The 15,233-nt window shown below is 37.2% G+C and overlaps 3 protein-coding genes and 1 pseudogene across 3 annotated transcripts; 3 read left to right on the top strand and 1 right to left on the bottom strand.

The window, feature by feature from the left end:
* Nucleotides 1–330: 330 nt before the first annotated feature.
* LOC106338190 lies at nucleotides 331–1,560 on the top strand (annotated as a pseudogene).
* A 940-nt stretch (nucleotides 1,561–2,500) lies between these two features.
* On the top strand, nucleotides 2,501–5,579 carry LOC106338189 (josephin-like protein). The gene is made up of 3 exons (XM_013777223.1): nucleotides 2,501–2,725; nucleotides 2,800–3,249; nucleotides 4,974–5,579. The coding sequence occupies exons 1-3, from the start codon at nucleotides 2,642–2,644 to the stop codon at nucleotides 5,457–5,459; spliced, it is 1,020 nt and encodes a 339-aa protein (XP_013632677.1). The 5' UTR covers nucleotides 2,501–2,641; the 3' UTR covers nucleotides 5,460–5,579.
* Nucleotides 5,579–8,353, bottom strand: LOC106342478 (sodium-dependent phosphate transport protein 1, chloroplastic). The gene is made up of 9 exons (XM_013781422.1): nucleotides 7,938–8,353; nucleotides 7,739–7,846; nucleotides 7,266–7,421; nucleotides 6,953–7,168; nucleotides 6,671–6,880; nucleotides 6,457–6,594; nucleotides 6,199–6,366; nucleotides 6,036–6,120; nucleotides 5,579–5,939 (listed from the first exon to the last, which is right to left on the bottom strand). The coding sequence occupies exons 1-9, from the start codon at nucleotides 8,292–8,294 to the stop codon at nucleotides 5,842–5,844; spliced, it is 1,536 nt and encodes a 511-aa protein (XP_013636876.1). The 5' UTR covers nucleotides 8,295–8,353; the 3' UTR covers nucleotides 5,579–5,841.
* A 5,208-nt stretch (nucleotides 8,354–13,561) lies between these two features.
* LOC106338188 lies at nucleotides 13,562–14,573 on the top strand. Its single transcript, XM_013777222.1, has 2 exons — nucleotides 13,562–14,423; nucleotides 14,551–14,573. The coding sequence occupies exons 1-2, from the start codon at nucleotides 13,562–13,564 to the stop codon at nucleotides 14,571–14,573; spliced, it is 885 nt and encodes a 294-aa protein (XP_013632676.1).
* The last annotated feature ends 660 nt before the right edge of the window (nucleotides 14,574–15,233 follow it).

Genomic DNA, 15,233 nt, shown 5'->3' with positions numbered 1-15,233 from the left:
ACCACCACAACACCACACAGCCACCACCATCACCACACTCGGACGATCACCCACCACTTGGATGACCACCACCACCGGCGGCTCGGCTTGATCTCGGGGGACTCGCAGTGAGAAGAGAGGAAGAGATCCAACGGAAAGAGAAAGGAGAGGGAGAGAGAGAGAGAGGCGTGAGAGAAGAAGAGAGAAAAGGAAAAGAGAAGCTTGACGGCTAGGGTTTCCTAGTCTCTCTAAATCTCTGCAGAGCTTCGCTCCAGTTTCAGAATGAGAGAAAAATGAGAGGAGACATCTTCATTTATAGAAAAAGGAGGGAACCCTAGGTCATTTACCCTAATGGGCTGCAGTCTTAACAGACTTTTCTTAAGAAATTTTTGGGTTAGGAACCGGGCCGTTACAGATTTGGTAGAAGAGATACTCATAAGGGTTCCTATAACATCTCTAGGAGCGGTAAGATCAACTTGCAAAAGATGGAACACTTTATCCAAATCTCGGCTTTTATGCAAAGCAAAAGCAAATCAGCAGTTTGTAGGGTTCATGAGAAAGAATTCAAAGCTGTGTTCATTGAGATTCGATCTCCATGAAGAAGAATTTGCTGTGAAGGAGATAGATAATCAAGTTGAGATATCTAAAGTTCTTGTCTGCAACGGCTTGTTGTTATGCGTCAATGTCAAAAGTAACGATATCCAAAGCCTCATGGTGTGGAACCCGTATTTGGGACAAACAAGGTGGATACACCAGCAAGAACAACACCTTACAACAGGTTAGACACATATGCTCTCGGATACGACAACAACAGTTGTAACCACAAAATCTTGCGGTATATTATCGATTATGGTGAGGAAGAATTTGAAATCTACGATTTTAAATCTGATTCATGTAGGACTCTTGATCTTGATGTCACTCCAGACTGGGGCTTTGAGTACGTACCTTACAGCACATCGCTGAAAGGAAATACTTACTTTGTGGACTACGATAGATTTGATGAGACAACCAATAATTACTTTATCTGTTTTGATTTCTCAAGAGAGAGATTTGGACAGTATCTTCAACTGCCTTGGTCTCGTGACAATAGTTATTATAAGTCAACTCCTATCTCTTCTTTTGGAGAAGAGAAACTATCGGCTTTATATATGGGCGGTCATATATCTGGGATTGGAATTTGGGTTACAACTAAGATTGAGCCCAATGAGGTGTTGTGGAGCAACTTTTTAAAAATTGATTTGGAAGCTATCCCTTGTTTTACAGCTCATAGTTTCTTCATTGATGAAGACACTAAACGCGCTGTGCTTTTTAGTGTTGACTGGCATGACAAGTCTTAAGACCGAGGAGGAATACTACAACGCAGCTTACATCATTGGAAAGAACGACTTCTTTAAATCAGTGGATCTTGGAGCAACTAACCCTCTTAACGATTATGTTCCAGCTGTGTGCCCCAACTCGTATGTTCCAAGTTTAGTGCAAATCAAACAAAATTGCATGGAGAGACAAGAAGAGGAAGCAGGCCAAGAAGCTCGATCATGTGAAAAAGAAAATCGGGAATTGGAATTACCCTTTCTACAATAATATGTTATTTGTTTAATTGCATCACCTCTTTTTCAATATTTTTTCTTGTTTTAGTTGCTGCTATATATTGTTAGTCATTCAGAAACTTGATTAAAGAATACTTCTTTTCTCTTTTTATCTTCATGGATACAGTTTTCATCATGCTCTTCTTCTTTAAAATGTTATTTTGGCTGTTCTACTCTTTTTTTTTTAATCTCAAGACAAGCTTTACAACAAATATATCAGTATTGATTGTGCTTTGTTGCAGCTATAAAAGAGGGGGAAACATTACTTTCGGATGAAATAAAAGAGTTCCTGTCATCTTCTGGGCAAATCTGAATATGTCAAATGTACCAATCTGATTTTCATTTAGCTGATCAGAAAACAAAAAAAAAAAGACTGTAGTACCTACAAAATGCCAAAGGAACCATTTGGCGTCAGGAGTAGGTCTATTACTATTCATTACGCCTTTCTCGGAGATCACCAAATTATTCAGAGCCTCAGCTACCAGCTTATATATATATATATATATATGACAGCCTTTCCTTTAACATGTGGTTAATGTTTCTGCTAAAGAAGTAAATAAAACCATTGGGATATGTCATTTGAACATTTTCTACATAATGTGCAGAAGGGACAGGATGCAATACTTGTGTACAGAATCTTATACATTCGTATGTAGACTATATACCAACAGGTTGTGTTAGGTTTCTGACTATTATTGTTGGTAAATAAAAAAGTATTTACAATATAGAATGGGACCCAAGAATGTTATAGTTTGGATCCAACTGTAGTATTTACATTATAGCGTGATTTGCAACTAGTCAGATCACAGAATATGAGGCATAGAAACTAGAAAATCAAGAGCCGCAGACAAATATAGATAAAGCCAATAAAAGGAGGAGACGGCAGAGTGTTTACTTAAGCAAACCGAGGACGCTCTGCTGTTCTTTAGTTACTAGTGACCAGCGAAGAAAAACGTCTTGTACGTTATATACTTAAGTTAACCACAAACGGCACACAGTTCAATTCTATCGTCTTCACTCTTACCGGCGTGACGTCTTAGTTTCTCAAGATAAAGCCTAATTTCTCCGGCGGAAAGATGGAGGGAAGCGAATCTCAGATCTATCACGAGCGACAAAGACTTCAATTTTGCCTCTTGCACTCCCTCAACAATCTATTTCAGGTGATCCGATCTCTCCTTCTCAGTATCGAATCACCGAGGATGATATTTGATTTTGATTTTGATTTTGAGTGTAGTACAAGGACGCATTCACACGGGAAAGCTTGAACTCAATCGCGGAGAAACTCGTGGCCGATGATCCGAACAAAGAAACGTGGACGACGCCTCTCTCCTTCCTCCTCAAGCCTCACCACAACACGCTCACAGGGAACTACGACGTAAACGTGATGATCGCAGCTTTGGAAGGGAAAGGCAAGAGTGTTGCTTGGCATGATAAGCGTCATGGAGCTTCTTCGATCGATCTTGATGCAGATGCTTTAATGGGTGTTGTGCTGAATGTTCCGGTGAAACGATACGGTGGGCTTTGGAGAAGCAGGCATTGGGTTGTGATGAGGAAAATCAATGCAGTCTGGTATAACTTGGATAGTGATCTTGTTGTGCCGCAGAGGTTTAAAGACGAAGATGAAGTTAGGAGGTTCTTGGATCAGAATCTGAGTTTAGGTTCAGAGGTTTTGTTAGTCAACAATGCTTGAAGATCAATAACGTGATAGCTTTTGTTTTCTTTGCTTTTCCCTGTGTAAATCATATATGATATACTCAATCAAGTGTGAAAATGTATATACAGCTCTTGAGTGTTCAGTGAGTTTTCTCCATTTGTGGCTTGTGAGTTATCATGTTCCGAAGTAAGTTATCGTTGGGGAATGTCATGTATGATGACCAAAAAAGCTCATCATGTTCCAACATAGTGTCTCTAATCTTTTCATGGAACTTGTCTCTGCTCTACAACTTAATTGAGTAGATCTTGTATACCTTTTGTACATGTTTGCATTTTGAAACATGGCATAAATATCGATTATCTGCCACTCGAATCTAAGGGGCTATTTGTTTAAGAATTTTTAAAGAATTATAAAATTTTAAGAATTCATGGTTATTGGTTTATGGATTTTAAAAGTCTTTCCAAAATCCATTGTTATTGGTTTAAAGACTTTTAAATTCTATTCAAATCCTTTGTTATTCAAAAAGTTTAGTTTTTATTGATTTTGCTATTCTATTAAATTATATGGTTATTGGAAACTAAATTCTTTATATTTTTACCCATAAGCTAGATTTTGAAAATAGCATGCCTACTCATAAGATTTCTGAAATCTGTGTACTAATAAATACATTCCCACACTTTATGATATTTTTCTTGTTTGACATGTGATTTTCAGAAGATCTTTTTGTCGGTAAGTTTCGTATTTTGTGCTTTCTAACATAATTTTCCGTTTGTATGAATGGTGTCTCAAAAAAAATGTCAATGAAAACAAGACTGTTAAAAATATGTCATCTAGTATGAAGATAAAAAATGATTATTTTCACAACATAATTAAGAACAAACCATGCATAACACAAATAACCAATACCATAAAACGCATTTGTGTATGTAAACACACCAAACGATAATATAATAGTGTCTCATCGAAATTCATTGTTGAAAATTTCAACAACTTTTTTTGTACCTTAGAAGAAAAAACTTTTTGAAAAACTATATTGTGCAAATTCTTAATAATCAATAATAATCTATAGAAATCAATACAAAATATTTTATAGAAATTAGGAAACATTTGTGAAATCTACTAAATTTTTAAAAATCTATCAACTTCTAAAATCAATTAACTCTTTCCAAATTCTGGTTCCAATAAACCTCCTAATATTGACCAGTCATGAATAGATTATTGTTCTGCTCCCAATGGTATGTTCTCACATGTAAACACTAATCCAGAGTATGATTTTTAGCCATAACGCTGCTTTGGCTACTGTTTACTTTTTGACATTGGTGTACTCACCATTGACGTGGTTTTTCTTCTTTCTTCTCTTTCTTAGTAGCCTCAGGCTAAAGGAAGGCATCTGCGATCACACACACACACGGACCTAAGTGATCATCAGGGAGGAACCATACCGAAAGAACCTTTCTTTCGCTTAAACAAACGGTTTTATTCCCTTTGTGGACCAACCTCATACTTTCCATAGTGGAAATGTAGCTCTTTTGCTAGCTTTGTTATCCAAATTTCGGCGTTCCAGAGGTTTTCAATCTTTGCATTTGATAGTTATTACAATTCATTTCACATAAAGTATCTTATATAATTATTAAATTGAACGCATCTATTTGTTTAATTTATCTGTATATGCTTTTAGCGTCTAGAGTAATCATAGCTCAAGTGTAATCATGTCGTTATGAATACTTTATTGGTCTCTTTCTGAACTCCATTAGGCAACTGTTTTCAGCATCATTCCCTTTATATATAAAATAGTCCCTCAGTCTTCTCAACTCTGTCCTCGTAAACTGCTCTCACTCTCTTGCAACATGTCAGCTACAGAAACAAAACAGTGCAGTGCAAACACTAAACCAGTAACCTCTGGTAAGCAATCCACAGCCAAGAGACCTTATGGTAAGAATCCGGGACGCACAACGAGCTGTGGCTTGACGCTGCCGAGGAAAACAGAAGTCACCGCAGCAAGACTGATCAAGCATCTCAGCTGTAAATTCGTCAAAGGGTTACGTCTAGTTGTGATGAGGAAGAATAAGAAGAAGAGACCTCCACCGTTGAAGTCTTCTTCCACCGGTAGATCTCAGCCTTCCGTCATCTCAGTGGCGAATGATACATGTAGATCAGAGGCTATAGAAGACTGCATACAGTTCATAAACTCCTCGACCTCGTTCACAAGATCAAGTTCTGCCAGTGGCCGTACATCTTAAGCTTTTAGTTACGCCCATATAATTTCGAAGACTCTATTTCTCAGTCGCTCGTTGGCTAAAAACTGCATGTAATATCCTATATATACTAAAATCTATGTAGAGAGTATAAGAGAGGACTATGTAAGTGATCTTGAGAAGCTTGGAAAGTATGAGCTTTGTTTATGTACAAAAAAATAATCATCTGTATATCTTTAATCTAGACAAGTATTATTCATGTGCGTTTAGCCTAAATTGACAAGTAGAAATTCCTTAAGAATTTTCCGGCAAAAAGGATATTCCGGCAAGCTCTCAGACTTGTAATATGTGTGTATATTTAGAGCCTGGCCACCTAAAGGTCTTGGAGCTGAACTATTCGCTAGTTTGTCACTATTCTCGGAATGGATCAATCAATGATCTTCTCTCCGGTTGAAAATAGGTTCCAAACGACAGTCCCGACAAGGTAAAGACCGACAGAAATCGTGAAAACGTCATCCCAAGAACCTGATGTATTCAATGTCATTCTTAGTTTCGTTCATTGGTAAGAATTTTTAAAAATATTTAACAAAGCTTTGTAAGAAATCAAGAAGTGTTCCCAACCGTGTTGTAAGATGTGACCAGTGGCGGCTGTGCCAAGAACTCCGGCAAGTACTCCAGCTGTGTTAGACAAACCAAGTAACACTCCCTGACCACAACAACAGCAACATCAACATCCCTGACACGGTTTGGTTAAGACTTACAAAGAGTGATTGATTGCACTTACAGAGTATCTTGGAGCAATGTCTTGATGGTTAGAGTACAAACCAGACTGGGAGAAGGCATCAGTCCCTTGGCTACAAGCCATGCACAAAACGGCCATTGCAGGAGAATCAATGTGTTTCAGCTGTGTTAGAAAGAACGCTGGTCCAAGAAACCCAATTGTTTGCATTATCTGTGAATCCATCATAGAATAAAAGAGTTCCTTTAACTAGATTTGCATTTGAAAAGGACTGAAGAAGTGGATACACACACACACAGGTACCTTGCGGACATTCGTAACGGAGAAACCTCGGCTAACGAGTGTATCAGCGATCCATCCTCCAGCATTTGCAGAAATCGCCATTGTCAGCCACGGAAAAACTGAGAGAAGTCCTGATTCCATTAGGTTGAACTTCAACACCTGCCTCTCACAATGTCCATGAGACTTTATAATCAGAAAAGACAAAACATTAATAAAAGACAGTGATATAACTGACTTGATGGTAATAAGTTGGCATCCAGGTCAAGAGAATGAACGTTCCCCAGTTGTGACAAAAATGGCAACCAATAAGAGCCCAAACCGGCGGTTTCGACAATATCAACCTCCACGGGATCGACTTCACCGGCTCTTTGCTGGCACAGTTGTCTGCAATCAACTTCCTTTCTTCAGGAAGCAACGTTAGATCTTCAATTGGTGAACTCTCCGCCTATAGTTAAGTAACAACACACATTAATGGTCGGATCCAGAAAATAGTTAAAGAGCAGTAGAGAAGTCTAACCTTAGTTAGCCAGAGAGTCAACCACACAGTTCCAAGCGACCCAAAAGAGTAAAACACGGAAGGCCAACCAAACTGATGAATCAAGAAAGGCGAAAATGCCAAACCGGTGACGGATCCAAGGTACATTCCGCTGTAAACAAGCGCGAGGGATCTGCTTCTCTCTTGCACAGGCACCCACTTGGATAGTATATTGTTCATAGCAGGCATCGCAACACCCTGAAGACACCAAAGATAAGATAGATCTTAACTCCTCTCCTTTATCAGCCACACACAATCCAAGACTGATATAGCATGTAAGAGACTGAGCACAAACCTCGCCAACTCCCATGAAAGCACGAACAACGAGCAAGAACGGGAGACCGAGTTTGGCTGCGATAGGAGTAAGTATTGTAGCGATGGACCACCAGATTACGCCGAATCCAAGAACCATTTTGCCACCTACTGTGTCTGCCCATATCCCTCCAGCTATCTGTCATATCAACAAGTACCCACTTATTGATTCAAATGCTCAAAATCTATTTTATTTGAATTGCTAGCAGTTTCTGAGCCGAAACTCTAGTAATCTTTGGAACCAAAACCACAATATATGATATTAGTTTCGTCCCAAGAAAAGAATCTATGCAATAGTGAAGACCAGGACCGGTCATGGGCAAAGCAGAATGAAACATTTGCTTCTAGTCCCCAAATTTTTTGAAGAAAATTACGTAAACATAAGGTCCTAAATTTGTTAAAAAAAATGGTTTATTATTAAATATTTTTACTAAATTGGTTACAGACGAAGCTTACTTGAGTGAGAAGGTAACCCCAGAAGAAGGAAGACTGAATCAGACCAACTGTAGCTGGATTCCAACCGTACTCAGCCGACATGGGAAGTATTGCTATGCTCATGTTCACCTGTCAAAAACATCATCTGTCCGAAATTAGCAACTCCAAGAAATCCTAATTTTAGCAAATCCTTTTTAAATTCTACTGAAGGAAAACTTACTCTGTCCATGTTGCAGAGAAGAAAAGCTGAGAAACAGAGAAGCACAATCACCCACCGCTTCGGAAACTCTTCCCACCATGGAACCGAGCTTAGCGAATCCGATACGACGCCGTTTCCGTTCACTATCTCTCGGCCTTCTTTTATAGTCTCCGCATACGAGTTACTGCTCTCTCTCTTGTCGGAGCTCCGAACTAACACCCGGAAAACGCTGGACCTGTTCCGCTGGTGAATCCATACACGTAGCGACTTCGGATCAGGTTTTAGAGTCCGGCGGTTGCGAGGAGAGGTCTCAGGTGGACGATTTGAAGTGTAGAGAGGGTGGAGGTTCGGAGAGTAGAGAAGAGCTCTCGCGTTCATGGCGAGTTAGAGTTTTTTTTTTCTTGTCTCCACCTCTTCTTCTTCTCAGTCTCTCGCTTCTTTTTTTTTCTTCTTAAGAGAAGTGAATAGATTTTTTTTTCAAGTTCGTGGCTGAGTTGACGACACGTGTGGTTCCAGTATTGGTTGGGTGAAGATGTCATAATCTAACGGGAAGTAACGGTTAACTGAATTATTGGAGGAGGTAATAAACCAGACTCAGAATCTGAGCTTAACATAAAGCCCATGTGTGGCCCAGATAAATAAGCTTACAGGCCGGAAATTGCGAGATTGCACTTTTGTTAGTTGTTCAACTTTTCCAGAATTAAGAAAATATCATGAATTGGCAACATTGTTGAAGTCAAAGGAAAGGCTATTAAGTCCGATACGTCGAAAGCTTTTGATCGGGTCCAATGGAAGTTTTTAAAAGCCTTGCTTCAAGCTCTTGGGTTTCATCAGCAATGGATACAATGGATCATGGTTTGTGTAACTACTGTTACTTATTCAGTCTTGATCAATGATAAACCTCATGGATACATTGTTCCTCAGAGAGGTTTAAGACAGGGAGACCCCTTATCTCCCTCTCTTTTTGTTCTATGTACTGAAGCATTGATTCACTTACTAAAGAGATCTTCTGCCCTGAACCGCATCTCAGGCATTCAGTTTTCTGAGTCACGTCCTTCTCTCCATCATCTGTTATTTGCATATGACAGTTTGTTTATCTGCAAAGCTGACTCTTTTCAGGATGATGAATTAAAAAGAATTCTGAGAGTGTATGGGGAAGCTGCAGGGCAAATGGTAAATCCAAGTAAGTCATCATCTATCGCCTTTGGAAGTAAGGTAGATGTTGAAATGAAAGAACAGATTAAACTGAGTCTAGGGATTGAAAAAGAAGGTGGAATGGGATCTTATCTTGGACTTCCTGAATGCTTTAAAGGCTCTAAAGTTGACATGCTCAGGTATATCCACGATTCTTTAAAAACTAGACTCTCTGGATGGTTTGCTAGACTTCTATCACAAGGTGGAAAAGATATTCTGATCAAGACAATAGCTTTAGCCATGCCTATTCATGCTATGTCATGTTTTAAACTTCCTAAAACCACTTGTGAATCTCTAGCATCTGCAATCTCAAATTTTTGGTGGAATTCCTCTGAAGATAAAAGAAAGATTCATTGGGTTGATTGGGATCATATGTGTCTCTCAAAGGAAGAAGGGGGGATGGGTTTTAGAGATATTGAAGTTTTTAATCAGGCTTTATTAGCTAAACAAGCTTGGCTTATTCTGCAAAACCCAAGCTCCCTGTATTCTCAGGTTATGAAAAGCAAATATTTTGAGAATGAAGACTTTCTATCTGCTTCTCTTACCTCAAGGCCTTCCTTTGCTTGGAGAAGTGTGCTTCATGGTCGTGATCTCTTGACTAAAGGAATTACTAAAATGGTTGGGAATGGTTCTTCTCTTAATGTCTGGACTGATTCATGGATCAAGGATGGAAATACACGAAGACCTCTGATAAAAAATCCAATTATCGATATTGATCTTCGTGTTTGTGATCTTATTGACTACTCCAGCAGAGATTGGAACAAAGAGAAGCTGGAAGCTCTTTTCTATCCTCAAGATAGAGCTTCTATTCTAAAGACAAGACCTGTGGTGTTTAAAGAAGATTTTTGGGTTTGGAGATATAATAAAAGTGGAGAGTACTCAGTTAAATCAGGCTACTGGCTGCAGAATCAGATCACAAATGGCCAGTTACATAATGAAGCCAAAGCCTTGCCCTCGATTAATATCCTTAAAGCTCAGGTTTGGTCTTTAAAAACTTCTCCAAAAATCAAAACTTTTCTTTGGAAAGTCCTTTCAGAAGCTCTTCCAGTTGCTGATAGGATCTTATCAAGAGGTATGAAAGTTGATTCAAGATGCCAAGCTTGCGGACTAGAAGGCGAGTCTATTAATCACCTCCTCTTTACTTGTGATGTGGCTCGTCAAATTTGGGCACTTTCAAACTTCCCAAGGTCCTGTTCTGACTTCTCCTCGAGGTCTCTGTTTTCCAACTTTCATCATCTACTTAAAACAAGTAAGTCTTCTTCCTTGCCTCCAGATATTGCTAGATGGTTTCCTTGGACACTATGGCATATTTGGAAAAGAAGAAATTCTATGTTGTTTGAGGGTAAATGCTTTAATCCCCTGGAGACTGTTAAAAAAATTAAAGAAGAGGCCGACCTCTGGTTTATAGCTCAAAGAGTTGAAGCTGAAATAGAAAATTGCCATCCCTCAACTAATGAGCTTTCTCATCAAATCTGGATTCCTCCTCCATTTTCTTGGGTTAAATGCAATCTAGCATATTCTTGGGACAAGAAAGCTAAGATTGTTGGAGTTTCTTGGATACTAAGAAACTATGAAAGAAAGGTTCTACTTCATAGCCGTCATGCTTTTGCTCAGATTGATAGTCTTGATGATGCAAAGCTTCAATGCTTACTTTGGGCTATTGATAGTATGTCTAGTTTAAAGTTCTCTAATGTTATCTTTGGTACTGAAGCAAAAGATTTGATTGGAGCTGTTACAGGACCTAAAGCCTGGCCATCTTTTGCATTTCAAGTTTTAGAGATAAATCTGGCGCTATCATCCATTCCATGTTGGAAGCTTCAATCTGAACTTCGTAAAACCAATCTTGGTGCATCGCACATTGGTGAAAGTGCTTCTTATGGAGCCCGGTTACATTCTTATGTGGCTAGGGGTTACCTTTTTTGGCTTAAGAACACTTTAGTTAATGATCTTCTACCGGTTTGATAAGTTTGTCTTAATCGTTGTTTTATCCTTTCCGTCTCCTCACCTGTTTGAGGCTTTTTTGGGTTTATGTTGTAACCATCCCTCTTAAATTTTGTCACCTTGTTTATAAACATCAGTGAAAAAAAAAAAGTCAAAGGAAAGGCAAACCTTATGAACTTTGAAGTAGGCCTATCAAAACAATAGAAATGCAAATAATTCAGTAGTGCCTACAAATATTTATTATCCGTACGTCATATAATATTTAAAGATATGAACAATGACCGACTTTTATGTGGGGATAAAGGCAGGATCCAAAGGTAAAACTATACACCACTAATTGCGTTAACAAAGATGCCAAAGAATATTTAATCCGGAAATTAATTTAATTAAAATCTATTGCGGGTATATATTTTTACGTAAAAACTAACCGTCCAAAACATTAATAGCCATATTTGGTTGTCGGTTTGTTGACAAAACAAATATCAGAGTAGTTGACAAAACATTAATAGTGATACTATTTACTATCACTATACTACTTATACTAGAGTTTATCCCGCACATAGTGCGGGTATATTTTTATTTAATAAATATTTAATTTTAATATTATTATATAAATTTAAATATACAATTTATATTTTAGTGTTTAGTATTTTATAACTTTTTAATTTTATTGTTTAAGTTTCTTATTATTTTATTAATATAGGGGTTTGTTTTATACATTTTACCCTTTTTATTACGTTTTCGAGTTTTCATAATTTGAAATCATCAAATAAAAAATATTCTTCAACATATGATTTTTGAAAATATATAGCTGTAGAAATAAATTTTTAACATATGTTAATAACATCATTTGTATAAAACAAATCTGACATGATTAAAAAATTTGAACCCGTTTTAGTGGTAGATGATAATTTATTTAAATGAAAGCATTATATTATTTAATTACGAAATTAATTAAACAAATATTAAATAAAAATTATTTAAAAATTTAGTAGGATTTTGTTAGATTTTTCTCAACAGATTTTGTTATAACTGAAAATAAAATTCAAATCTATAGTTAAAATTAATTTATTATTAATATTCCTATTAATTATTATATCATATTATGTGATTAATGAAATGGTCCTAGTAGACTTCTAAATAGTAGATAAAAATGGTACTTCTCTTTTAATAGAGAAGATTTGGTTAACTTTGTATGAGTGAGAAATGCCTTTTTGGTAAATAATTCTACTTGTTAGTTCTTACTTATTGTAATAGTAAATACTCCCTCTGTTTTTTAAAGATGAATGTTCTAGGATTTTCACACTTATTAAGAAACCATATTAAAACTTAGTTATTGCATAGTTTTTTGTAACTTTATATTTCTTATATTTTTAAACCAATAGGATTAAAAGAAATGTAATTAATATTTTTGAAACACACAATTTTTCATTATTAGTTGACAAAATACGCTTTAAAAACATGAAAAATACATCTTTTGGAAACAAAATATTTCTCTAGAACATCCATCTTTAAAAAACAGAGGAAGTAGTATTTTGAGGTTTCACTATTTAGATCCTCAAAATTTAAGGATTTAAAGGTTTTTAGAGAGTCAACAACCATAAATTTGAGGGTTTTATGGTTTGTTAGAGATGCTTTTAAAAGTATACAATGTCATTCATATAAATAGAGCATGCCACTCAGGATATTAGTACATGTTTGTGAAAAAACCAAGGTTTTGAAAACCGTACCGGACCGACCGGTCGAACCGGTTCGACCGCGACTCGTTTAGTAAGGCGAGTCCGGTTCGATTCAAAACCCGGATTTCATTAAACTCGGGCAACTCGGTTCAAAACCGGTGGAACCGGTGACCCAGGTTGACGTTAAAACCCGGTTTGTTATTTTAACACATTTTAAATTGTAATTAGGGTTTTATATCAGGCTAATCCTACATAATAACTTGATGATATAAACATTGTTGCTGATCCTGAATGCTGGTGGACAAGGCATTCATTCTCAGCCATCTGTTACTCAAACCAAAAAGAGAAACAGAGGTGAAGATTTACATGGGTTTTTTAAAACAGGCCTGAGTGATCCTACTCAACCAAGTATAAAGGCATCTATACAAAGCAGGGAAAAGGTGCATGATGCTGATATGGCTGTTGCTTTATGGTTTTATGATGTCTGCATTCCCATGAACGCTGTGAACTCTCCATTCTTTCCAGTTATGTTAAGCAAAGCTGCTAATTTAGGACATGGATATACTGGTCCTTCGTATCATGCTTTGAGGGTTGGGTTATTAAGAGATGCAAAAAAAACATGTGTCTTTGATTGTTGAATCATTTAGAAGCACTTGGTCGAGCACCGGCTGTACCTTGATGGGAGATGGATGGAAAGACACTAGAAAAAGACCACTGATCAATTTTTTAGTGTACTGTCCAAAAGGAGTTACGTTCATCAAGTCGGTTGATGCATCTGATGTATACACAAATGCAGAGAATTTGTGTAATTTATTTGCTGAGATGATGGAAATGGTTGGCTCTGAAAATGTGGTTCATTTAGTGACTGATAATGCACCTAACTACAAGGGTTCAGGTAGATTACTTGCGGAGAGATACCCAAATATTTCTTGGTCTCCATGTGCAGCTCATTGCATGAACTTAATATTGGAGGATGTGGGAAACATGCCTAATGTTAAAGAGTTAGTTTCTGCTGTCTCAAAGGTAACTATCTTTGTCTACAATCATAAGTCCACTTTAAATTTTTTGAGGAAGAGGCAAGGTTGGAGGGAAATCATTCGTCCAGGAGAAACCCGCTTTGCTACCACTTTTATAGCCCTTCAGAGTGCATATGCACATAAAGACGACTTACAAGCTTTGGTAGTAGATCAAGAGTTCAGGCAGTTTCTGAAAACAGAGAAAGCAAGATATGTCAAGGCTGTTGTTTTGGATGAAAACATGTGGGAGCATTGTTTGTTGATCGTAAGGATTATGGCTCCAATGATACGCTTGTTGCGTGTTTGTGATACTGATGAGAAGCCATCATTACCATATGTCTATGAAGGAATGTATCGAGCACGTTTAGGCATCAAGAAGATATTTGGAAAAAAGAAGGAATTGTATAAGCCTTATACAAGGATCATAAAGAACAGGTGGGATAGAATGTTGCGCCATGATCTTCATGCTGCAGCATACTTCTTCAATCCAGCTTTCATGTATGATCAAAAGAACTTTTCAAAAAAGCCTGAGATATTGAAAGCGATGTTAAATTTGATGGAAAACCCAAAAGGGTCTGACAGAACAAAGATCTTTGAGGGGATGACAATGTATAGAGAACGTGAGAAAAGCTTCTCACATTCATCAGCTTTAAGTTGTTCGAAAACCACTCGTCCTGGTATGTCTTTGCATATACTTTTCTCTTTGTTATTTATTTAGTACTTTGGAATATTATTTCTCAAGCAGAATTTTCAATTGCAGATGAGTGGTGGAAGTTCTTTGGATATGATGTTCCTGTTTTGCAGAAGCTAGCAATTCTAATTCTTAGCCAAACTGCATCATCATCTGGTTGTGAGCGTAATTGGTCTGTGTTTGAAAGAATTCACACAAAAAGGAGGAATAGATTGGAACATCAGAGACTCAATGATCTTGTCTACGTTCATTACAATTTGCGCCTGCAAGATAGGTGAGTTTAAGTTCAAATACAGAGCTATGAAATTATAGAATATAACTATTAAATGTTCATATGTTCAGGTTCTCAAAAAGAAAGAGGTCATATGATCCGATTGATTATGAGTCCATTAATAAAACTGAGTTCTGGGTAGTAGAAGAAAGTGGAGAAGCTGAACTAGATTATGATGAACTTGAGAATGCACTTACTGAAGAAACCCCAAAAGATGGAGAAGATGCAAGTTCTGAAACCTTGAACTTGAACGGTAGATGCATCTTCTTTTAAACGACATGTTTTTTTTGGCTATGATGTCTATTATTTAACACATGCATTTTTCATATTTTTTTTTCTTGTTTTAGAAGGTTGATATCTTGCATATTTCCATTATCTTATTCATTCGTCCATGTGCATTTTGATCATATAGACTAGGATTTAGCCATGTTTAGGTTACATTTTGCATACATGAGTCTTTATCAGGTGTTGGAGTGCCACATGGAGTTCTTGGGGACGTTTGGATGCATTTAGAGCTCAAAGGAG

The sequence above is a fragment of the Brassica oleracea genome, chromosome C4, assembly GCF_000695525.1.
Source record: "Brassica oleracea var. oleracea cultivar TO1000 chromosome C4, BOL, whole genome shotgun sequence".
In the NCBI taxonomy this organism is placed as follows: domain Eukaryota; kingdom Viridiplantae; phylum Streptophyta; class Magnoliopsida; order Brassicales; family Brassicaceae; genus Brassica; species Brassica oleracea.
Note: the sequence above shows the minus strand (reverse complement) of the source record. Positions and strands in the feature narration are given on the sequence as shown.

What these genes read in the sequence shown, in the direction of transcription:
- LOC106342478 (XM_013781422.1), bottom strand. Translation starts at nt 8,294, where the DNA reads ATGAACGCGAGAGCTCTTCTCTACTCTCCGAACCTCCACCCTCTCTAC. An exon ending in GGGGTTACCTTCTCACTCAA is followed by an intron (nt 7,422 to 7,738) that starts GTAAGCTTCGTC and finishes TTGATATGACAG; the next exon opens with ATAGCTGGAGGGATATGGGC. An exon ending in TGCCAACTTATTACCATCAA is followed by an intron (nt 6,595 to 6,670) that starts GTCAGTTATATC and finishes TGTGAGAGGCAG; the next exon opens with GTGTTGAAGTTCAACCTAAT.
- LOC106338188 (XM_013777222.1), top strand. Translation starts at nt 13,562, where the DNA reads ATGGTTGGCTCTGAAAATGTGGTTCATTTAGTGACTGATAATGCACCT. An exon ending in TTCGAAAACCACTCGTCCTG is followed by an intron (nt 14,424 to 14,550) that starts GTATGTCTTTGC and finishes CCTGTTTTGCAG; the next exon opens with AAGCTAGCAATTCTAATTCT.
- LOC106338189 (XM_013777223.1), top strand. Translation starts at nt 2,642, where the DNA reads ATGGAGGGAAGCGAATCTCAGATCTATCACGAGCGACAAAGACTTCAA. An exon ending in CCCTCAACAATCTATTTCAG is followed by an intron (nt 2,726 to 2,799) that starts GTGATCCGATCT and finishes TTTTGAGTGTAG; the next exon opens with TACAAGGACGCATTCACACG. An exon ending in AGGTTTTGTTAGTCAACAAT is followed by an intron (nt 3,250 to 4,973) that starts GCTTGAAGATCA and finishes GAACTCCATTAG; the next exon opens with GCAACTGTTTTCAGCATCAT.